The 22,780-nt window shown below is 39.7% G+C and overlaps 5 protein-coding genes across 10 annotated transcripts in view; 2 read left to right on the top strand and 3 right to left on the bottom strand.

Moving 5' to 3' along the window:
• Window positions 1-4,412, bottom strand: part of usp13 (ubiquitin specific peptidase 13) — a 29,464-nt gene extending 25,052 nt beyond the window's left edge. For all 3 annotated transcript variants that reach the window (XM_079350253.1, XM_079350254.1, XM_079350255.1), the window contains exons 1-2: window positions 3,973-4,412; window positions 1,700-1,825 (exon numbers count right to left, since the gene is read on the bottom strand). In XM_079350253.1, the coding sequence (XP_079206379.1) occupies window positions 1,700-1,825; window positions 3,973-4,083 (237 nt within the window). In that variant the 5' untranslated portion in view covers window positions 4,084-4,412. The remainder of the gene's footprint in view (window positions 1-1,699; window positions 1,826-3,972) is intronic.
• A 937-nt stretch (window positions 4,413-5,349) lies between these two features.
• ndufb5 (NADH:ubiquinone oxidoreductase subunit B5) lies at window positions 5,350-8,619 on the bottom strand. The gene is made up of 6 exons (XM_079350372.1): window positions 8,464-8,619; window positions 7,716-7,798; window positions 7,440-7,506; window positions 7,241-7,302; window positions 5,748-5,854; window positions 5,350-5,567 (listed from the first exon to the last, which is right to left on the bottom strand). The coding sequence occupies exons 1-6, from the start codon at window positions 8,579-8,581 to the stop codon at window positions 5,447-5,449; spliced, it is 558 nt and encodes a 185-aa protein (XP_079206498.1). The 5' UTR covers window positions 8,582-8,619; the 3' UTR covers window positions 5,350-5,446.
• A 184-nt stretch (window positions 8,620-8,803) lies between these two features.
• On the top strand, window positions 8,804-11,472 carry mrpl47 (mitochondrial ribosomal protein L47). Its single transcript, XM_079351014.1, has 7 exons — window positions 8,804-8,970; window positions 9,632-9,780; window positions 9,865-9,925; window positions 10,000-10,096; window positions 10,233-10,363; window positions 10,919-11,014; window positions 11,139-11,472. Exons 1-7 carry the CDS (start codon window positions 8,837-8,839, stop codon window positions 11,248-11,250), a joined length of 780 nt encoding a protein of 259 aa, XP_079207140.1. The 5' UTR covers window positions 8,804-8,836; the 3' UTR covers window positions 11,251-11,472.
• A 725-nt stretch (window positions 11,473-12,197) lies between these two features.
• On the bottom strand, window positions 12,198-19,600 carry actl6a (actin-like 6A). The gene is made up of 14 exons (XM_079351013.1): window positions 19,444-19,600; window positions 18,011-18,087; window positions 16,515-16,692; window positions 15,510-15,610; window positions 15,136-15,233; window positions 14,883-14,977; window positions 14,393-14,499; window positions 14,116-14,205; window positions 13,957-14,018; window positions 13,639-13,753; window positions 13,424-13,504; window positions 13,067-13,162; window positions 12,880-12,966; window positions 12,198-12,494 (listed from the first exon to the last, which is right to left on the bottom strand). The coding sequence occupies exons 1-14, from the start codon at window positions 19,466-19,468 to the stop codon at window positions 12,414-12,416; spliced, it is 1,293 nt and encodes a 430-aa protein (XP_079207139.1). The 5' UTR covers window positions 19,469-19,600; the 3' UTR covers window positions 12,198-12,413.
• A 36-nt stretch (window positions 19,601-19,636) lies between these two features.
• aldh7a1 (aldehyde dehydrogenase 7 family, member A1) lies at window positions 19,637-22,745 on the top strand. 4 transcript variants are annotated; one of them, XM_079351009.1, is made up of 2 exons: window positions 19,637-19,730; window positions 20,731-22,745. In XM_079351009.1, the coding sequence occupies exon 2, from the start codon at window positions 20,736-20,738 to the stop codon at window positions 22,362-22,364; it is 1,629 nt and encodes a 542-aa protein (XP_079207135.1). In that variant the 5' UTR covers window positions 19,637-19,730; window positions 20,731-20,735; the 3' UTR covers window positions 22,365-22,745. The 4 variants fall into 4 exon arrangements, with proteins under 4 accessions (XP_079207135.1, XP_079207138.1, XP_079207137.1 ...); XM_079351012.1 differs by having other exon boundaries at window positions 19,653-19,730; window positions 20,777-22,745; XM_079351011.1 differs by having other exon boundaries at window positions 19,661-19,730; window positions 20,774-22,745.
• The last annotated feature ends 35 nt before the right edge of the window (window positions 22,746-22,780 follow it).

Below are 22,780 nucleotides of genomic sequence, written 5' to 3'. Positions count from 1 at the left end.
AGCTTCGCAGAGACAACTTTGTCAAAACACATACGGGGATGGGATGGACAAATCACAAACTATCTCACAATCATTTGTTATCATTTTAATTCTTTACATGTAACTCAATGCAACACCATCAAAAACTTTATAAAACTGAACAAAGAGTTTTCTAACTGCTCCATCGACACATATTGAGACATTCAGTTGTTTGAAATCTTGTATTGTTGACTGTATTTATGTTTTTGTATTTCTGTTGGTACTTTGAATTAAATGTCTTTCATTTTTTTTATCGCAGCAACACTTTAGTTTCAAAGTCTTTATCCTCAGAATATTTGATATATACATGTGAAGGAGTTTCCTTGAAAAGCCCTTTTTGTAAATTAGTACTTAAAAAAATACAAATAAAAGTATCCCATAACAAATGATCAATTCAAACTCAAGTACGTGTCAATTCATTCTCAATTCTGAATTTGGAATGACATGCATTGCACTTCCTAGATTAAGACCCTCTGTTTTTCTGGAAATGAATTATAACTGGATGGTCCTTGATTCATTAAGGATAATATTACTGCTATATTCGGTGTGTCTTGGATTTCTTTCATACTTCCAAACCAAAACCATAGACATCCACTACACTCATGATGGACAATCATGTTTTTCAATGAGTTTGAATGAATACGATTTGTGAAAACTTCGTCTAATTTTACAGAATTAGCACCAAATTAGCAGGCTCTTTATTGTAAACTGTCACATGAGGAGTTGAGACAGAAGTGGAGCGGAAAACAAAACAGACGAGACTCAGTCTAAAGATTACAGCAGTGAGGGTAAAGAGAAACTAAATCTTTTTAGTTTCATCTTTGTTACCTCAATGTGAAGTCGGCTTATCTTATAATGCACCTCACAGATGTGGACACAGTACTTTTAGAGCATTCAGTGTTTTACCATGAGAGAAATAAAACATGAACATTTAAATTCATGTTTTGTCTTCCTCTCATTTAAAGTTCTTTTTGAAATATTAAAAGGCAAATGTAACTAACTAACAAATAATCTGGTTATATCCAAGCCTCCTACTATGGCTCCCTGCAGTGCGAGTGATAGTCATGTGAACCAAAAGTTATGTTTTCTACATTTTTTAAATTCCAAATAACTACTTGTGTATAATGTTTTTATTTCAGTTGTGCAACTGAGATCTGCCTGAAGCTGTTAAAGACATGGTTACTTGAGCTTTATAATAAGTTTCTACATCAGTGGATGTAACTACTTTATCGTGGGGCGGCAGTAGCTCAGTCTGTAGGGACTTGGGTTGGGAACCGGAGGGTCGCCGGTTCAAGTCCCGGCACGGACCAAGTTCGGAAATTGGTCTGGTAGCTGGAGAGGTGCCAGTCCATTTCCTGAGCACTGCCGAGGTGAGCAAGGCACCGAACCCCAAAACTGCTCTGGAGCGCTCACTGTGGGCAGCCCCCTCACTCTGAGACCTCTCCATTAATGCATGTCACTGGAACCCTGTTTGTGCATGAGTGTGTATCTCAGCCTATGTGTGTGTCATTAGACAGAGTGTAAAAAACCAAATTTCCCCTCGTGGGATTAATAAAGTGTAACTTCTTCTTCTTCTTATAATTGGCCTGTCCAATCTTTTCCTTCACATTTAATAAATCGAGAAATGCCTCTTTGGATCCTTTAAAAAGACAATGAAAACACAGATTACATTTAAACTTACCTCTTTGACATGTCGCTTGAGGTGCATGTAAACACTCTGTCCTGTTTTGCGATAATGCCTCTCCACGTGTTCTCGTCCAAAGCCCAGGAATGTGTTCATACACACATACAGTCCTCCCTCTGACTCCTGCAGACCAAAACAAACAGGAACAATGAACAGCAGCAACAAGTTAATAACCATCCCCACAAAAGCTTTGAGAAGAGCACATTATCACAGAAAACTGACTCCTAGGCCTTAGACTATAGATATTCTCAACGTTATTTTGCTTAATTTGTTAGAAGCATACAGTGTACCGCCTTACAATGACTCGTCAGGTCAACACAGTGCACCCTCAAAGCTCAGTACATGAGGAGAAATCAGCCTGGAAACGTGTATATGTTGTTAAATACAGACAGCACCGGGTTCATACATTGAAAACAACAGGCACAGTGGAAATATTAGTAAGAAATTCTACCACTAATTCAACAAGCACATTTTCAAGGCTTTCTTGTCCAAACTGTTTCTTTCTTGCCTCTTGTCAAACAGCCAGTAATCTGCTCCAGCACTCTTGCAGAGAAAAAAAAACGCCAACATTTTTTAATCAAGAAAGAGACATTTCCCATGTTTTTTTAGACAGTTGACTCAAAAATGAGATGAATCTATGCAAGCCATTTGATGGATCAGTTCACTGCTGCTCTTGTTTAACAAAGCAATACGTGCATCCCGTTCCGAAGATAATAATTACATTGAGAAAATAGTAGAGCTTTTATTGAGTGGAATATGAAGGTGCCCCTGTTCAAAAACAGTCAGCTTAGTCCTCTTCAAAGTGCTGGTGAGTGCCTGTGGACTACTTCAATCTATGTCCCATCTCAAGTTTGCTGGCTGTATATTTATAATAGTAACGATAGAAACTTATGTTTCAATTATTTTGTCACATTTAAATCTCTGCATGAGACTACTGCAGCCTCTGTAATGAGTTTTCAAACGCAAAAGATAGACCCAGCAGTACTGATTCAAGTGTTAGGATTTTTATGACAGGAAAAAAAGCTTTTGCAGTTTCATGTGCTGACTGCCAGAGACAAAATACATCAAGTGTAAGTAACCCTACAAAACTAACCTGCATCTGCAATCAGTGCAGCCCAGATGAAACTCTGTGATAAACCTTTAAGTGGCCCAGAGTGACATACGAGCTTCAACAGTAGAGGGGTAAAAATAAACCAGTCCTCCGGCCAACATGATGAACTCCAGACAGCTGAGTCACCTTTAAAAACGGTTGCAGTCGAGAAAGTAGATTTTTTATTTTCTTATATGAATAATGTGTAAGGAGTCCAAAATTCTGAATTTATATCCGTTATAAATTAAATTATGTCAGAGTGAACTAAAGATTCAGACGTTTATTTTTTCAATTACCACAAATAAACTCTAAAAAAAACTAAATTGCCTAAATAAAGAAAACAACTAGTGTGTTTAAGCTCTCCTACAGAGTATTCATCACAAAAGAAAAAACAATAAATCTAAAAAACATATATGAAAATGTGCTTCAAAATATAGGTCATGAGAATTTCGATGAACACGCTCAAGAAACACACTCAAGAAACTGGAACTTGCCCCTTGAATGAGCTTTGAAGAATACAACTTTCTTTGACTATTAAAGTACTACAATGATAGCTTGAACGATACATTTGCTTTGTCATTGTCCACTCATTATGAAAAAACAGCAGTGACTCTAAGTAGACTACCAGTCAAATCCACAAATGAACAGACTATAACACTAATAAGCTTCATAACTTCATTATCATTGGTAAAACATGATGACATTTTTGTTGGTATCCAAAAGCAAATAAAGTCTATATATTCGTTTAAAATGACATAAGTGCCATATGGTGGCGGTGCACTCACTATATAGCTACACACAACAGCTGCAGCTAACATGACTTTGCTGCTAAAGCATGTGAAACAAATTACCAGATAAAACAAGTGTGCTGGGATGCGTATAAATGAGCTGGTTTCATATATTTTTGTCTGCTCCTCTCCTGCACAAAGGGAAACCCATCCATGCCTCTTTCGAGGGATGTAAACAACATTTAATTCTTTAATTGGCTTTCAAGTTGACAGGGCAGGCGGCCATGGAGACACAGGAACACACACATTGTGGACACATTGTTTCACGTGTGTGGTTTAGTAAAGACATGTCAGACTGTCAGTCCGCCAGCCACGCGCACATTCACCCAGCATACAATGTCTAGGCGCGAGCGTTGTGTCTGCGTGTGTTTGTGTGTGTATGAGACACTTACAGGAGAGTCGAACGAAAAGGCGCACTCGCTCTTGAAAACCCTATCTCCTGTCCTGGGCACTCTAATGGTGGGCATGTACGGGACCAGCAGCTCTCCGAGGTCTGTAGCCATCTTCGCATTCCTGCTTCTCGCACCACAGTGCTGCGGAGCCCCTCCAGCAGCGCTGTCAGGAGAGGATGCTATTTTTAAAAGCTCTCCGTCTACATTCCTCCGACCAGGGGGATGTGACGCTAAAAAACATAAAAATAAAATGACAGAGGGGTGGAGGCGGGCTGCCTGTTGCTATTTGTTGCTACAAAGGCTGCGATGCATGTATGCTGGGCTTGTTCTGTTGCCTTGTTTTTCAAGAATAAAAGCTTTGAGCCGCCCGATTAACGCTACTACTGCCTGTGTTATTGAGCCTATCTGTATACACAGGGATGATTTACCAGAACTGCCCCGCCCACCTCGGAAGGATGATTCATAAAGCCACCCACACTCACGCCATATTTCCACCTCCAGGATCAGGAAAGTCATAAATATAAGGATATTTTTTTAACAGCTGTCCACTGTCCCACAAACCCATAAAAAACGTAATGTCTCTATTTTAATCTGCTGATTAATGCATAAGTTGTTGTACATTAATTATTTCTCTGTAGCATTAAAAGTTGAATATTTGGGGTCAGGTGTAAGAAAAAAAAAAGGGCTAATTTTGAGCTTATTCGGAAAAAAAGGATAAATACGTGATTTCCTCAACCATCTCGCCCCTTGTTTTGTTTACCTGTCAATGTCTGCACATTGCTGCCACCTGGTGGGCACTTTAATTGCAAATATGACTTGGCAAAAATAGTATCCACATAAAAAAAACTTCTCCAGTCAGTGTCCTGTTGTTAGAGTAATCTATTACATACCGTCTTTCAAAAAGGAGAGAAAACAAGTGTGATCTGATTATGGGGCAAGGAATGCAGAAGATGTAGCATCCAAGCCAACACTTATCCCCAAACTGAATTCACAAAAGGGATGGGAATAAGCGTTATATAAATGCAGTTCATTAATACGCAGCCACTATTTCTGCCAAGGCTCTTAAATACAGGGCAAAACAAACAATTATATATGCTAGAGCTAAAAAAAGTGAAATTTAATTCAGTACAAGGAGCTGTGTTTTAGATAATGCCAGTTTTAATCTCTCCACATACCAGGAACACAGGGTCAAACATGTAAATGACCAGATATTCACCCATTCTGTTCACTAATGAACTATGAGGAGGATAGAGCACCGCAGAAATAAAATAGCTACAAAGAGATATCTCATGCTGCAAACTGAGCGTATGGACTGTCAAGCAATGTTGCACAAAAACAAGTCTGCAAAAGAGGTACAAAAGGCACTGGACGACAAAATTTACAGTATATATCTACTTTATTTACGCAATAAGGGGGGAAATGTACAAACAGTTAGACTGATCAGCATGATGTACTGATGGCAGACACGTCCAGTTTAATTGTCAGGACTAGACTTGGGGCTGTTGTCAATTAACTCCTTGCTGAGGGTGTCAACCTGGAACCACGGTCCGTCTCCCTTCTGCCTCATCTGTCGACGCACCTCCAGCTGATTCAGTCTGTTGAACAAAAGTTAGAAAAAATGTTGCTTCAGAAATAGAAAACAACAGCCAAATCAATAAAAGCTAAATGGTACAGCAATCTGACTTGTAAAATGATAGCACACTGATATATTAACCTACTAGCTGTATTCCAGTAGTATAGAAGCTACATAACATCACAGAAGTTCTCACACTCACCTCATGTCTGCCTTTTCTTTCTCGATTTGGATTGCAGCAAGCATCTTTTCATAGTCCTTCACTGGAGAGTCATAGAAAGTCCGTGCAATCCACCTGGTGATGGGATGCTGCAATAACAAAGAAAAACATAAATAGGACTTCATGTTTTAATGAATGTAGATGTATATAGAGCTGAAACGATTCCTCGGGTAACTCGAATAATTCGATTACAAAAATTGTTCGAGGAATTTCCGCTGCCTCGAGGCCTCGTTTAGTTTTGGGTTTTTTTGTCATCAAAACTATGCCATGAGTATTAAACACGTTTAATGTAGCTGCAGCTACCTGCTCCTCTCTCTGCTGAACTCTGACAAGCAGACCCTTCAGCGCAAACACACACACACATACACAGGAGTGCGGCGCGCCCCTTTTAACTTTTTGTACAGTTGATCCGTGATCCATACGACCCAGTCGGGAACATGTGATCTGGTCAAATGGTCGGCTTTTCTCTGTTCACTCTCAGCAATGCTGCAGCTGACACAGTGATAGCAACATCCTCTCTCAGTCTCTGTAGTCTCAGTCTGTGAGCGCGCTGAATGCACGTGCAGCAGGAGCAGACAGAGATACACACCTAATAAAGAGCAGGCTGATTATATAAAGTGTCTAATGTTGGTAAAGCTAAATCTAGGGAGTACTTGTTTAGTGGAATAATAATTTATTATTCTCTGATAGATTTTAGTTTTTAGTCTGTAATGTTATTGCGGGGAGGATCAGAGAGCAGGGGGGTCTGGGAACTACCTATTTAAAGGGATACTTCACCCATTTACAGGAAGCTGTGTATCATTAGAAACATGGTAGTAGTGTTGAATGGTCGTGAATCCAACCCTCATTTTGCTCTGAGACAAGAAAAATGTTTTCTTCACGTGATGCAAAAAGCGTCATATTGCATCACATGAAGAAAACTTCCAGGCAAAGAAAAACACATTTTTCTCATCTCAGGGCAAAATGAGGGTTGGATTCATGACCATTCAACACTACTACCATGTTTCTAATGATACAAAGCTTCATGCAAATGGGTGAAGTATCCCTTTAATAAATAAAGCACAGATTACAAGCAGGTTTGTAGGGACGGCCCGAGACGAGTTAAACCTTAATTTAGCAAAAGTAAGATTTATTTGATTACTCGATTAATCAACCGGGATATTTGATAGAATACTCGATTACTAAAATATTCAATAGCTGCAGCTATAGATGTGTATAATCCAAATAAACACCCACTGTGTTTACACTTGAACCAAGTAATCAACTAGATGCATGATGGCTTCAAGTATTTAAATGTTTTTGTTTCAAAATGTCAGAAACACAGGTCTTTATCCATGTCAGATTTTTGCAGAGTAGTGACAGGGTTCATTTGGGTGATGTGAAGAAGAACAGTTGGAGGGGAATGTTTTTTGTCCATTCAGCCTCTTTTTCTTCTTCTTTTTTTTAAAGTAGTAAGCTCATTGTAAACCAAATACCTTGTAGTACTCCCAGTGCTCAGGTTCGTAGTCCTCTGGAGTTTCAACCAGCACCGCCTCACCTTTATGACATAATTACAAATTAGACTCAAAGTAACTTCTGTTAATTCAACCATAAAAACACATGTTCAAATGATCCAAACTTACTTAACAAAACAAATTACACACTTATAAAACCCAAAAATTGGCTCTCACTTACCAATGAAGACATTAACACCAGTGACAATGACAGCCATAGGAATTCCGGTCAGCAGAGTATAAAAGGTCTGAAAAAAGTGAGACGACAGAAAATTAAGATGATAAAAAGGGGGGGGGGGGGTTCTGCGTTTGAGGGTATTAACGCTTGAGGTCAAAATTAGCTCTTCTTTTTTGCAAAAGTAGTTGGCACTTTAACATCTACTTTGTTTTATTTTGGCACTTGAACAACTTCTTAATGTTTCATAATCAAAGAAACAAAATGCGTGAGAGTACTTACCAATAAGCGTAGGAATCTCATGTCATAGTAGCTAGAGGGTTTGATGATGAACATTTTCTTTCCATGACCCAAACGAACAGCCACTGCAAAATAAGACACAGATTTCATATTATTGAGAATGTGATTTGGTGGCATATATCAAGGTGTGGCTGATTGCTGCATTAACATTGTGATTTAATCGTTGAGTGTTTTAGCTTTGGCTTGCTTTCAAATTGCTTCATTAATCATTTGTGTTGCCAAACACATCTGACTTCCACAGTCAGAGAAAATAAATCTGAGGTCATTGTTAAGAACTTTTAATTTTCACTTCTTCATCTACTTTAGTTATAATGGCAGCACAAACACTTTTCCTTACACGTTTATGTCTTATTTTTGTTTGTTTTTTTGCTATTGATGCTGTTTACATTACCTGTTTTTGGAGCTGCTGTAACAACCACATTTCCCCCAAAATTCAATAAAGTGTCTCTCCCCTTTAATCGATCGTTCTCATTATATTTGCATTTCATAATTTACACTTTCGAATTACAGTAAGACCTGCTTAGAAAAACATGAATCAAACAAACAGACACATTTAAAATCTTAAAATATACAGCGCTTAAAGTGTGATTTAATTTTACTTTTGTTGACAGCAGCACAGACGCTAGCTGTTAGCTTTACAAGCTAACGAGTCCGGCGCAAGGTCACAATAGAAAGGAGCAGCTAAACTGTCAAATCATTTAAAGTTCAACACGGACAGGTTGTCTCTTACCTTTGTCTGTCCGTGTGACCGCTCGGCTGAGTAAGTTTGCCGCATTATTTCCAGATTTCAGAGGACTTAGTCTGGCTGCAAATGCAGCAGCAGACCTGAGAAGGCTCATCCCCACCATCTCTGCTGAGGGAAGACAAGGTAACAACACGCTCTCTGATTGGCTCACGAACGAGTGAAGCGGAAACTGCCATGTTTGATAAGGGCATACGTGGAGGGTTGGTTTTTTTTGACATTGTGTTTTTATCAAGTTATTCAATTCAAAAGGATACTAAAAATTTACCATTACAATAAAAATAAAATCATGATTGAAAATAATGATTTGTGGTACAGACAAGTGCATGATGGGTAATGTGTGGGAAGGTCTTCGGAAAAGATGGCGGCGTCCTCTTCAGCAGGACGCTTCTTGACTCTTTGCAAGCGGTTTCAAAATGTCTGTAGGATTTCTTCTGCGACAAATGCTCAGCAATGTACTGCAACTTTGAGCAAATACCAGTCTGACTTTTACAGGTAAGAAGCTGCTGTAGTGATTTAATACATGAATGAATGAAAACACGAGGTGTGAACAGTGTTAAAGTCAACATGTCCGAAAATAAACCTTATGTCAAGATAAGAGGTTTTTAAATGGTTTTTTTTTCATAGTATAGTCTTTTTAAATATGTTTTAGTATGGTTCTTCATTGTGCCACTGGTTCTTGTTATGTTATTGTAAATGTTTTTCTTAGACAGCAGGTGACACGTTTCCAACACTGACCTGACAGATCAATTATGTTATTATATTATTGTCTTTAAATCCTACGATTGTGTTGACGTTGAATAAACACAACTCATGGTTCATTCCCAACATGCAACACAACGAATAACATGAGTCTAGTTATGGTAATTTTAGAAATGATCAACGATAATGTTTTTTGTTTTTTACTTCTAAAAGACCTTTGATTCAGTGGAGCATCGGATCATTTATAGGCTACAATTTGAAGAGATGATTTGCTTAAGTTACTATTTCTCTTTATTTCTGAAAAGAAAAAACAGAATAGTGATAGTTGCATCGAATTATTGGGTGGTTGTGGTACATCATCTAGATCAAATCAGGCAAGAGGTGTTATCTGAAGAGAATCATATCCAGGTTATTCCTTTAAGTCTTTTACAAAAATATATTTTGCTCTCACCAGGAAACAATCTCCACTCATCGGCTCGCTCCACTACAGTCCCTCCAGCTCTGTGTCTCTGTGTCGAGCCCTGCACACCACCATCAGCAGGAGGGGACTTGAAGAGTTCTTTGATGTCCCGGAGAACTGGGGAGAGACAACAGTGAAGTCAGGTAAAAACACTGTCATATTCTCTCTATATTGATACAGCAGCTGTCATGTATTTTATATTTCTCTGGCTTGTCATCATTCTGTAGGTGCTCCATGGACTGCCAAACAACTGAGAACAAAGAGCAATGAAGATCTACACTCACTTTGGTAGGCAATGTCGAGCTTTGCTCCACAGTATATTGCCATTTATCAGATGTGAATAACACGCTCATGTTCCCCAGGTATGTGCTGTTGAAGGAAAAGAACATGTTGCTCACGCTTGAGCAGGAAGCAAGAAGACAAAGGGTTCAGATGCCAAGTCCAGAAAGACTAAGGAAGGTTGGTATTATACTCAAGTGACATATTATCCATCAGTACAGAAGAAAGAAATTACAGTGTACAGACCAAAATTGGCCAATGGTTTGACGGTGTTTCAGGTATTGATGATGTTGTTAAACATCTCGTCTGCTCACAGGTTGAGCGGTCAATGATCCGACTGGAGACGGTGGTGAACGAGAGAGAGACCGCACTGCGTCTGCTGCAGACAGGACAGGAGAAAGGCAGACCTGGAGCTTGGAGGAGGAACACATTTGGACACACCTACTGGTGAGAGCAGAGTTTCCATAACAGCGTGTTGCACTTACACACTGAGAAATGCAGCACTCTTGTATTTATAGGCGTATGTTTGTTTAGCATGTGCACGACTTGCAGGACGCACATGCATGTTCTCAGTATCGCAGGTGATGTTATACACATTCCTGAAAATAAGTGAACACTACAAGTTTGAGTAACACTCCAACATGAGCTGCAGTGCAACAAATAAAGAAACAGCATGCTCGTAAACATAAATGAAATGATTACGTCAAAATACTTTATTGGTAATAAAGGAAAGGAGTGTCACAAAACTTAACCATTAAGAATTGCGTAACTGGGTCAGATACCTTTCATGAATGTGTCATATGATAAACACAAACACTTAAAGTTTGATTTATATTAATAGGAAGAAAAACAGAAATGTATTGCATTCACACAAAAATAAAAAACGTTTGTTTTTCTATTGAGATGCCAGTACCTCATGATCCCAACAGATGTTCTCATTTTGTAGCTAATATTTGGTTGAATACATCAATCTTAAGTACTTTTTTTTTTTTCTTCCCTCAGGTATCGATTCAAGGAGTATGCTATTCCTTGGTACATGAATAGAAGGTACAAGCGAAAGAAGTTCTTCACCCCCAAGTTTGTCGAACCATATATAAGGTAAGATATGGCTGGAACAGTATTTTAGAAGTTTTATAGAATGGATATTTGGTAAAAGTTATAGTAAAGAAACTAAATCTCTTGAATTTGATTGAACCTTTTTCCTTACTCGTCTGTCTTGCAGGCTGCACATTGAGAAGCATCTTCGAGAAAAGGCCCGGAAAGCTAACTTAAAGAAGAAAACTGAGGCCAAACTCATGGAGAGGTTTCCTAACATGAAAGCTCTTGAATCGTGAAAATTTAAGCGCAGTTCACGTGGCGTCTTTTAACAACCTTCTTCACGTTATCAGCAGATGTTAGTGGCGGTCTGATCATGTCAAATAACTGAGGGTCTGTTGTCCTGTGTAGATGTTGAGTCGATGCAGCTGTTATTTGATCCTGTAAGATAAATTATACTTCATATCTATTGAACATGTCTCTTTTTTCATACTCCGTATTAAAACACACCTCACATTGAATTGTCTTCCTGAGTCCTTAGATTGTATATTTAAGGCTGAGATTGTTTGACTCAGGAGAACTTGTTCTGGTTCTCTAGTAATCTGATTTTCTCACCTAAATATAAACCATCTATATTTCAGATTGAACGCATTAGATTTCTGTTTAAATGGACCTGTAAAAGAAGTGAAACGACCATAGACACTTAAAAAAAGGCTATTCTGTTTATCGTAAAGTCAATGTCATCGTTTAACAAAAATCACTTTTATTTTTTTTGAAGACCACATGTAGCCAATTACAAGCAAAAGTGAAAATTAAATACAAACCTATAAGCACAGGCAACAACTGACTGACCTTTGCCAACAATGAGCTTACTACTTAAAAAAAAGAAGAAAAAAAAAAAAAAGAGGCTGAATGGACAAAAGACATTCCCCTCCAACTGTTCTTCTTCACATCACCCAAATGAACCCTGTCACTACTCTGCAGAAATCTGACATTGATAAAGTTCTGTGTTTCTGACATTTTTTTCTATGTACCCAAAAAACTGAATGACGGATCTGCATGCTGATATTTTATGGCCGGTTGAGCATGTGAGAGAATGTCTGTTTGAAAAGAAAATTCATGGAGTGTAGGTGACATGATCTACTCTTTAAGTCCAGAAAAAAAACACTTTTTTTAAGATGTAAGGGTTCAAGAAATACAATCTTAAAAAAAATTAGGCAACAGACTGAAATGAACTCAAACCAAGTTTCATCATAGTGACAGTTTTACTTCATGTGCTCGTCTGTTTTCACATTTTCACAAGAAATCCCAGACAAACAGCACTTTGACATACTTTTTAAAAAAATGAATCGTACAAAACAAGGGTGATCATCAGTAGGCGTTCCTGAGTTCAGGGTCAGAGGTGAACGACTCGTGATAATATATTGGCAAAGACCGTGACGGGGAGGGATAGGCGACAAACTCAAGGACACTTCCTGTCCACACACTGCTTCCCTCCCTCTTCGTACTCCTGTTTGGAGATCCACATCTGCTGGAAGGTTCCCTGACAAACACAATGAAACGTGTTAGTTTAAGTAGATCAGGGTCGACACACAGTGGATTGGTAATGTAACTGCTTTTCAGCACATCACACTATCATTATGAATTAATTACAAGGGTAAATAGTCAATTGTTTGAACAGTATACAAGTCCTTGTTCTTCACTGAAAATATCTTTACATCCCAAAGGTAAGACATATTTCCCATTAAATCTTTGGGTATAAAGGCCTCATGGTAATCTAATGTTCACAGAGCTGAGTAACCAGCCATGGAGCTGCTTGACTCCAATCAGTGTTTGACAAACATTTGTATCAAACAGATAAAATGAAACCTTTATTTCAATGTTAATTTTATTCTTATAGCAACAATTTCACTTCTGTGTGTCCTTACGAGTGATGCCAGGATAGAGCCTCCGATCCAGGCGCTGAACCGACGCTCCACTGTAGTGTTGTTGGCTATCAACTTCAGCCTCATGCTCTGCACGTCACAGACAATTGGTACTTGAATTAGTCAATCTGTCAACTCCAGCCTTGTATGGTAATGTTTGTTGGACTATGTAAGGAGGCTTTTAACTCACAGGAGGCGTTTTCTGGGAGAGTTCTCTGTTCAGGCGATCTGTAAAACCCTGAATGAGCGTGTTTCCTCCGGTCACCACCACGCTGCCATACAGACCCTGAGACAACAAGACAAAAAAAATGGTTGAATATTTCCTTTGGAAACACAACCTCAAGAGTACCCTACGCATTATAACTGAAGCTGGATATGCACTTCACGTTCCCATTTTATCCGCACTCTCTTCAGTAATTGACTAATTCATCAATTCTTGTTTTCCATTGATAAAAGTTCAAATCAAATGTCACAAATGACAAACATTTGTACCACCCCCAAAAAACAAACAAGACATTCTCCCATATTCAAACATCTTGATAATCACCGGCCGGATGTCGATGTCACACATTCCCACGCTGGTTGTCACCACATGACCAACTCCCAACATGGTGTTTCCAGACAAGCCCTGAAGTGATCACATATGATATTACAACAACATTCAAACTAACATATTTTCAAAATGCAGCTTTCCTTATTCAGATCACTATTCATGATGTTTGGCTTTATCAGCCTAAAACGACTTGATATTAAAGCCCGTACCTTGGCATTAGAGGGGTCGAAAAGCCCCTCAGGGATCTTCAGCCTCTCAGCCCCAAAGTCACAGTTGTAGCCGTTTGGCAGCTCATAGTGTACCGTGGGCATCTGTGCAGCAACCCTAATAAAAGAGGGGAGGGGGGGGGGTGAAACTTGCATTTAAACCACTCAGGCGGTGTGTACTTTTAGTATTTCGATCCTTTTTTGAAGGGTAAAAGTGAAACATACATTAAGTCTATATAAGTAAGCTAAAATAAAACGTTGCTGTTGAATCACACACACTGTGTGTCGTATGTGATGTTAAATTGTAAACAATGCTCTTACTGTTCGTCATAAGGAGAGTCAGACACCTGCAGCACAGACGCCTGGAAGTCCTGGATCACACACTGTAAACATCAAGGGAAGATGAGTTTGCGCGCATAAATAAAACACACGATGGTACGAAACTAAATCCTGCCAGGTGTGTGACAGAAGGATGCTTACATTACACATGTAGTTGTGCCACGAGCGGGTTACTTGAGGCAGCTTCTCCTTCTTCTTCCAGCTAGCTGGGGATCCCTCCCGCACTCCATCCTGTGATGTGACTTTGTATTAGTGATGACAAATAGCTGCCTTGAATGCCATTAAAACATGCAATACATGGAAGGAACTTGCCAAGACATTTTTTTTTCTTTTTTTGAACTGCTGCAACATCTGCCAAATACATACACTGGATTATCAAATATATACTATACTTTTCAGTGGAACAAAAAGATCTTACCTTGGAAGCAATCATGTATGGTGGGATGATTTCAACACTTAATTCTTGGAAAAGCTCCCTGCACTGCATGCTCATGAAGTCTCCAGCCAGGGGGGATTTGACAATCCCTGGGAGAGAAAATAAACGGAAAACAGTAAACCTCCACCAGGTTTACATCAAATACAGCTACTCCATTCTCTGTTTAAAGTGATTGTATTTACTCACACTTTAGATTGGAGCGTTAGGAAACAAACTTGATGCCTGACTATTTATCACAACAATAAATCATAATGGTAACAGAGGTTAAGAAACTCGAAATGTGCAGAATCGGCTGGCTCTATTGGCGGGGCTGAGACGCAACCTCCAACCAGCAGATGGCAACATAAATCAAAGGCAACCAGACACGTAAACCAATAGAGGATTTAAAGACTATTCAATTCAAATTATATACCTATATGCAACTCAAACTCTGCAGAGAAATCATCAATGCATTATCTAAATATTTGCTCACCTTGCTGCAGGACGTAGCCATCGTGCACTGGAATGGCTGTGGTGTGTGTGGCTCCACTGTCCAGGACCAAGCCCGTTGACCGCCCATTGGCAAAGCTTCAATACTCAGAGTTAAGGAAATTTATTTCACATAACTTATACTAACTTATTATTAGAGACTTGTTAGAGAAATGTCGCTCTATCAGCCAGTGAAGAGGGGAAATGTTTTAGCCCTATCTCCTCTGTTTTCGAAGAAGTTCAATAGTAAAGGATACGCAGATAGCACGGCAGATTTGCAGAGGAAAAAGGCAGGAATGTTGTAATGTTCGAACATCAGCTCGGTCAGTTTTTCTCGCTTGGCTCGTGTGTTCCACTGCGGATACAAAAAAGAAGATTAAAGTCAGCGTAACAGCTTCAAGTAAAGGGGGAAAAAACAACAAGTACATCATTTCATTACAGCTGACGCAAACAGCACATGAAAAAGGTCAGCAGCTACTCTGATCTTAACCATAAACATCTTTAAGAGGGACTCAGAGCTACCAGCATTTAGCCGTTTGTGTAAACATCTTGACACTGTTTAGGCTGGGTATATAAGGAGAATATGTCGCTGTTGTTGTTTAGACTCCACGTCACATGAATGCTAACTCACCGATGCCTCTGACATGAGCACTGGATGCAGGCTGGGTTCAGACTTGAAGTGCATCTTGTAGGTGTGATCCAATATGGCCTGGAAGCTGTCCCAGTCCTCAACTGTTAAAGAAGAGAAGAAGGGCACGACTTATTTAAAGGTCAACTCTCTGACTTCCAGTGTTTAAATAATACAGAGGAGGACAAAGGATCGAAATGTGTCTGCTCTCAGCATGAGACAGACGTGTGCTCATGTCTGTACTTTACTGGAGAACAGTTGAAAATACATTCATGTCACATAAAAATGTGTATATTTCTTATTCCTAAATGTTGGGTAAGATGGTGGAGGAAATAGAGCAATGATGCACTTTTTTAGATAATAATTTGAGCAGCCGGCACCAATGTTTCAGGTCAGGCCTCAGAGGGAGCCGGTGGTCCCACAACGCGCTTCTGCTGCAATTACGATTAGTGTCACACTTGTCTCTAAATAGACTGGAAGCTTAAATCCTCTGGACCAGCTCCTGATAAGCATCAGCAGCTAGGTCGGGAAAAAAAAGAAAAAAATCTGCTATGACTGATCCTCCTGAACTGGTAGAACTGGAAAACATCTGTTAAATGTGGCATATAGAACAAGTAGGTTTGTGTTGGGTGTTAATATTCGAGATAGATTCAATTCATTACTTCAATACCTGAATGGCTGTTGGACAAAGAATTCATCGGCAATTATTTCAAGAGATTTATCAAAGACAGGGTCCAAGATTCTCTGCTCACAGACCACTGATGTGACGCTTTAGACTTCACAAATGGAAGTCATGTGAATTGGTTTTACAAAACAACAGTGTTTTATGGACCATATAGTTGATCATTAAAAGAAATGAACCCTCAGTTGTAGCTGCATTTTTGGATATAAGGCTTCAAACTGGGTAAAAAATGTAATCTAAGCTAAAGTACCACTGGACATATATGAGGAAAACAAGCCCACAAAGGGAGAGCAGTAGATGAAATGTGAGACAGAGTCCACACTCACTCATGCCGTTCTTCAGCGGAGACATGACCTCCATGTTCTCCCTTGGTACCCTCAGCTGGTTGGTATCAATGTAGTAGGTGGTGCCGCTCTGCTTGCTCTTATTTTCACCATCAGTCTCCATTGGTGTGCTGCCATCTTCTCGGTCAAGGGTCACGCCGATCACTGTGGGGAAGTCAGCCTGAACCAAGCCGGAATAAAAAAAAAAGCCAGTACAACGTATAGGTCAAGACACAATTTTATAAAAGGAATGAATGAACATCTGTCCCTTTTTGCGAAATATTGGAGTCACTGTGATGCTCCAGTAACTTCCAAAGAACAATGAATAAAGCTCTTTTGAAATAGTGAAAAGTCCATATTGCCATACAGTTTGGCTTTTGCTTGTACAGACTGGTTCATCTCCTCACGAAAAACGTCTACATGTTGAAAATGAATGCCAGCAGTACCAGGATTGACTAAGAGGCTATCATTTGACTCACAGAAGTAAAATAATAGTTCTTACTTAAATAACAGACAAAGATAAAAGACATGATACATTTGACGATTAGCCAACATGCAGAGTACAAAAGGACTGAAGAAGCTAAATGGAACTCAGCACTCTCAAACCAAGTTATTAACACAGCTTGTCGTAACTTGGTCAAATCAGACATAGACAAACATTACAACTATAGAGCTAGTATTAGACGTTCTTACAGTCTTTAAACAGAAAATAAACTAGCAACTGTTTTGAGAATCAATTAATCAGAAAAGCTGTTATTTAGAAAAAAAATCTGCAACTGAGTGCTGAAATTTTCAATTAAATTAGACCCAATGTAGATCATGTTTTGATGAATGTTAAACAAGCAGGGTGGGGAGAGACAGAGGAGAATGAGGAGAACTCTGCAGAAGAAAAGGATCATGTATTTTTTAATGCAACAAAAAAAACAATGTATATAAATGGTTTTGTCTTACCCTATGTCATCAATGAAAGTATGTATATCTTAAAAACTAGATATACTGCTCAGCCCCAACTCAAGGAGATAATCATCAGGTGCATTCCTTATTCAAGTCAACCATCATCTATCATTTTCATGGCCATTGTTAAATAAATGCAGCTGAAAAGCATGTTCTTTCATTACACACTACCAGGAAAGAGGAATCACGGGGGCTTAAATGGTTAAAAGACCTCAGTCTGCAGGTCACCGAAGATGACTAGGGCAAATTAAACTGTGGTATGGGATGATCACTACACTGACTGATGACAGTACAGCCAATCAACATCTACCTCTGACATCTCTCTTATCAAATTGATATTCATACATCAAAATCTCCACATAAAGCAAAGAAAGATCGAATCGGAGCAATGACTCCAGAAAGATCTGATCTCTATTCATTCTGTCTGTCTCCAGGGTGACAGCCCTCATTTCTTGCCGTGAGGGACCCACACAGGAAAGATGAAGATGCACAGAGGAAGAAAAAAACACACATCGCTAATCAGGTCATGTGAGTGATCCACTTACCTTGGGACAGTCTTCTCCTGCGTAGCCAGCTCTCACAGAGTATGAGCCAATGTCAAACACCAACGCTCCCACCTCATCTGAAGACGGGACATAGGTCATGTTATTTATTTCAACTGTAAATTGGTCGCGTTATTTTGATTGATTCATGGCAGAAATAATATATAATGATAACAAAACAAAAATCACTGAACTATTCATATCAGGCATTTTTCAGCTGTGTCCTGGCACTGATTGTTAGGTCAAACTCTTAAAATGAAAAGCAATAATAATTATTTTTTGGATGAATTAAGTTTAAAAATCACTTTCCTTTGAAAATAATAATAAGAATAAAATGGTACATTTTTAATATCTTAAACAAATGGGTCAGCAATAGCTCAGACTGTAACGACTTAGATTGGGTTCAAGTCCCAACACGGTCTAGAAATTGGGCTGGTGGTTGGAGCCAGTTTTCTTCTGTAACATAGCTGAAGTACACTTTAGCAATGCACAAAATACCCAACTGTTCGGGAGGCCAGTCCCTCACTCCATCTATTAATGAGTTTTTAATTTCAATGTTGTCTTTAATCTATCATAAAACCAAAACAACAACAAATAATCAGGATTAAACAATTGCTGTGCCACCTGCTGTATTGCGCTCATTTTGTAAATATATGGTAGATGTTTCATTGCGTTTCTTCTTATATTTTGGCCCCAACAGGACGTCAAGACAACATCGAAAACATAACTCATATATTTATCATTTTATGTGTTTACATTTTTTCACATATTGCTTCTTTTTCAAAGAATTCAGAGTGATCAAGTTCAATATAATCCAGATATTATTAAATCAATGAGTTTAGTAATGGTGAACTCAACATCAATAGTGATCATGATTTCTGACAGTATCAAACAGCTATTTTCCATTAATGCATGTGATAAATATAATCCCTTCAACAGAAGTGTGTGATGTGAAAGTCTGACAAGTTTCACCCACATGTTTCAAGTTTGAAGGGCACTTGATCGGTTTACTTGACAAAGTCGTCCGTATTTAATTTTAACTGGCTGCAAATATGAGCTACAAGATAATATTTAATGTATATGTGAATAATTAGTCATTTCATATCGTGCACAAGTGATCGGTAAAAATTACCAAACACAGATTACATGGGTTCATTCATTTCCCTGTTAACCTGCTAGGTAGAGCATGCGTGGTTAGCTTTCATGCCCGTGGCTTAATAAAGCATAAACCACAACAGGATGCACTAAAGATTTAATAAATGTGTACATCTTAAACGAGTAGAGATTAAAACGCCTGCGAAAGGTGAAACATAAACCCTCGGTGAGTTGTTAACAGAGCTAACATAGCTAGCTAACTATAAATATGGCTAATGCTAGAAAACGGGAGAAGGTGCGAAACTATATCTCTGCTTTTAAACACACGTGAACCTACTTACCTCCTCCATACACTCCACCACTCATCCTCCAAACTATACACACAGAAACGGTCCCACTTTAAATTATTTGAAACAGTATAGTAACCGCTGAAGGGCTAATCACAACAAAGGGAGCACGTTAGCATGGATCAGTCTAACAACAGGCGCCACTGTGTGTAGCGGCAGCTGACCAATCAGAATGCAGCACGGGATCAGTACTTCCGCTTGAGCTGTGTGACGTATGCTCAGAAACCTGTAAGTACTTCCCTGTCGTGGAGTGGACGTGGACCTGCGGACCTCATATCAACGTGAGTGGAAAACTAGTGTTTTAAGTGTTATAAACTAACTTTGACTCGCTTTAAACAGGCGTGCAGATAATTATAAGTGCATGAGAGCGGTGTTGCGTGACTGTAACCTGCAGAACCTTGAATACTGACAGACCACAGCACGTGACGCTGTAACAGGAGCCCACGTGAACTTTAAAGTAAAGACTAAATAGAAGATACGGCCATTGAACATTTAGAGATGTCAGGGAAAATTGTCATATTTCAGTTTTTGTGATTAAAGGACTCCAGGTCGAGGTCTCCAACCTCATGCTTGTTGGATTAAGTGCGCAAGCGCAGTGGGGTGGATATGGTTAAGTTACTTACTATTGGCTGTCTAAAAGTCTGAGAAGATTTCTGCTTATATAACTCACTTTTAAATATATATATTTATTTTTTTATGAACAATGACTTGTAGATACAAGCAGTTACAATACTTAAACATAAGTTAAACAATCTGTTATTTTCCCCAAATAAAAATATTAAAGATAAACAACTAAATTGTTGCAACCAAAGCCGTTATGAAATGACTACTGTATAGTCATTGATTCAGTTCCAGTTCTCGTATTAAAATCACTTAATTCAAAAAGATTTTTTCAAGGAGAAAGAGACGTAACACAAGCTCCTATTTTTATCCTAGCAGTCTCTGGTGAACACCTGTTGGCTGTCATTTTCTACAGAACGTGTTTATGTACCCTACTTCAGATAAACTAAAGGCTCATGCAACATTTTAATGTTAAAATCACAAACATAAATGACAGAACTGGAGATTACATTGGCTGTTGATTGACTGAGTGGTTTGTTTCATTTTGATAAACAATCAGGTTGTTTTTCTAAAGATGTGGTACAAATTACGAGTTGAAGGTTGTAGAAAGCACAAGCTCATTCAATTGTGTAGTCAGAATCTTTGTCAATAATTATCTATAAGTGCACTGAATTCTTTTTTATACTTGCTAAATTAATTTTTAACACACTTTACTTCCAGCACTCATGCAGCACTGCCTCACTCTGACCCTTGCCCGGCACAGCAGGCTCATCTTAAGAAACAAACTTCGTTCTGTCAACTTCCATCGATCAGCAGCCATGTCAGGTCTCCTCATCAACCAGCCACAGTACTCCTGGTTGAAAGAGCTCGGTCTGTCTGAAGACAACCCTGGTGTTTACAACGGCAGCTGGGGAGGCAGCGGGGAGGTCGTCACATCATACTGTCCTGCCAACAATCAGCCAATAGCCAGAGTAACCCAGGCTACTTTGGCGGAGTATGAAGAAACAGTCCAGAAGACCACGGAGGCTTGGAAGATGTGGGCAGATATTCCTGCTCCGAAAAGAGGGGAGATTGTGAGGCAGATTGGAGACGCTCTTAGAAAGAAGAACAAAGTCCTCGGTAGCCTGGTGTCTCTAGAAATGGGCAAGATCTACGTTGAGGGAGTTGGAGAAGTTCAGGAATACATTGATGTCTGTGATTACGCTGTTGGTCTGTCCAGAATGATTGGTGGGCCGATTCTGCCTTCAGAAAGGCCTGGCCATGCCCTTATCGAGCAGTGGAACCCAGTTGGTCTTGTGGGCATCATTACTGCCTTTAACTTTCCTGTGGCTGTCTATGGCTGGAACAATGCCATCGCTTTGACCTGCGGCAACGTCTGCCTGTGGAAAGGCGCTCCTACCACACCCCTCACAAGTGTTGCAGTTACCAAGATTGTAGCCGAGGTGCTGGAGCAGAACAACCTGCCTGGCGCCATCTGCTCCATGACCTGTGGAGGTGCTGATATCGGCACAGCCATGGCGAAGGATGAGCGCGTTGATCTGCTGTCGTTTACTGGCAGCACCCATGTCGGCCAAATGGTGGCCATGATGGTTCAGGAAAGGTTTGGTCGTAAGCTTCTGGAGCTTGGCGGAAACAACGCTATTATCGTGTTCGAGGATGCCGACCTGAATCTTGTGGTTCCCTCAGCTGTCTTTGCATCGGTGGGAACAGCCGGCCAACGCTGCACCACAACGAGAAGGCTGATGCTGCACGAGAGCGTTCATGACACAGTGGTTGAGAGGATCACCAAGGCCTACAAACAAGTCCGCATCGGAGACCCCTGGGATCCAAACACCATGTACGGACCTCTGCACACCAAACAAGCTGTTGAGCAGTATCTGGCAGCCATAGAGCAGGCCAAGCAGCAAGGTGGCACTCTCGTCTGCGGAGGGAAGGTGATGGACCGCCCTGGAAACTATGTGGAGCCAACCATCATCACAGGGCTGGCACATGATGCTCTAATCGTCCATACTGAAACCTTCGTCCCCATTCTCTACGTCCTCAAGTTCAAGACAGAAGAAGAGGCGTTTGAATGGAACAACGAGGTCAAGCAAGGCTTGTCTAGCAGCATCTTCACCAAAGATCTGGGTCGGATTTTCCGCTGGCTGGGGCCAAAGGGTTCAGACTGCGGTATTGTGAATGTCAACATTCCCACAAGTGGAGCTGAGATTGGAGGTGCCTTCGGTGGTGAGAAACACACAGGAGGTGGAAGAGAGTCTGGAAGTGACTCATGGAAGCAGTACATGAGGCGCTCCACCTGCACGATAAACTACAGCAAGGATCTTCCTCTGGCCCAGGGAATCAAGTTTGAATAAAGCCATCAAGTTAAGCGATATGATGAAAAACACACTAATAGTTTAGAGTCAAAGTGCGGCTGAGCAGATGCTTGCTATTTGTCTTTGCATATTTGATCTAAAAAGGTCAGTTTGAATTCATGCAAACATTGGAATATGTTTTATCTGTTAGTTATTCCTCTGTGAAATATTTCTGCGGTAGTTACATTGGTTGTTCATCCTGGTTTTGAAACAACATATTAAAAAAGTTTGTTGTATAGGTCAGATACTCTTCCCTGTAATGACTCCCAGCACTTTTCTACAAGCACTTAGAAAGGAGGTTTGAGTGCAAGCTGACTGTACCAGATACTGTATACTGTAAAAAAATAAAAATAAATCTTACTGTTTATTTTGGAAGAACAACTGGAGTGGTCATTCTTAAGATAAAGACACAATCA

The sequence above is a fragment of the Symphodus melops genome (assembly GCF_947650265.1).
Source record: "Symphodus melops genome assembly, chromosome: 8".
Lineage (NCBI taxonomy): Eukaryota > Metazoa > Chordata > Actinopteri > Labriformes > Labridae > Symphodus > Symphodus melops.
Note: the sequence above shows the minus strand (reverse complement) of the source record. Positions and strands in the feature narration are given on the sequence as shown.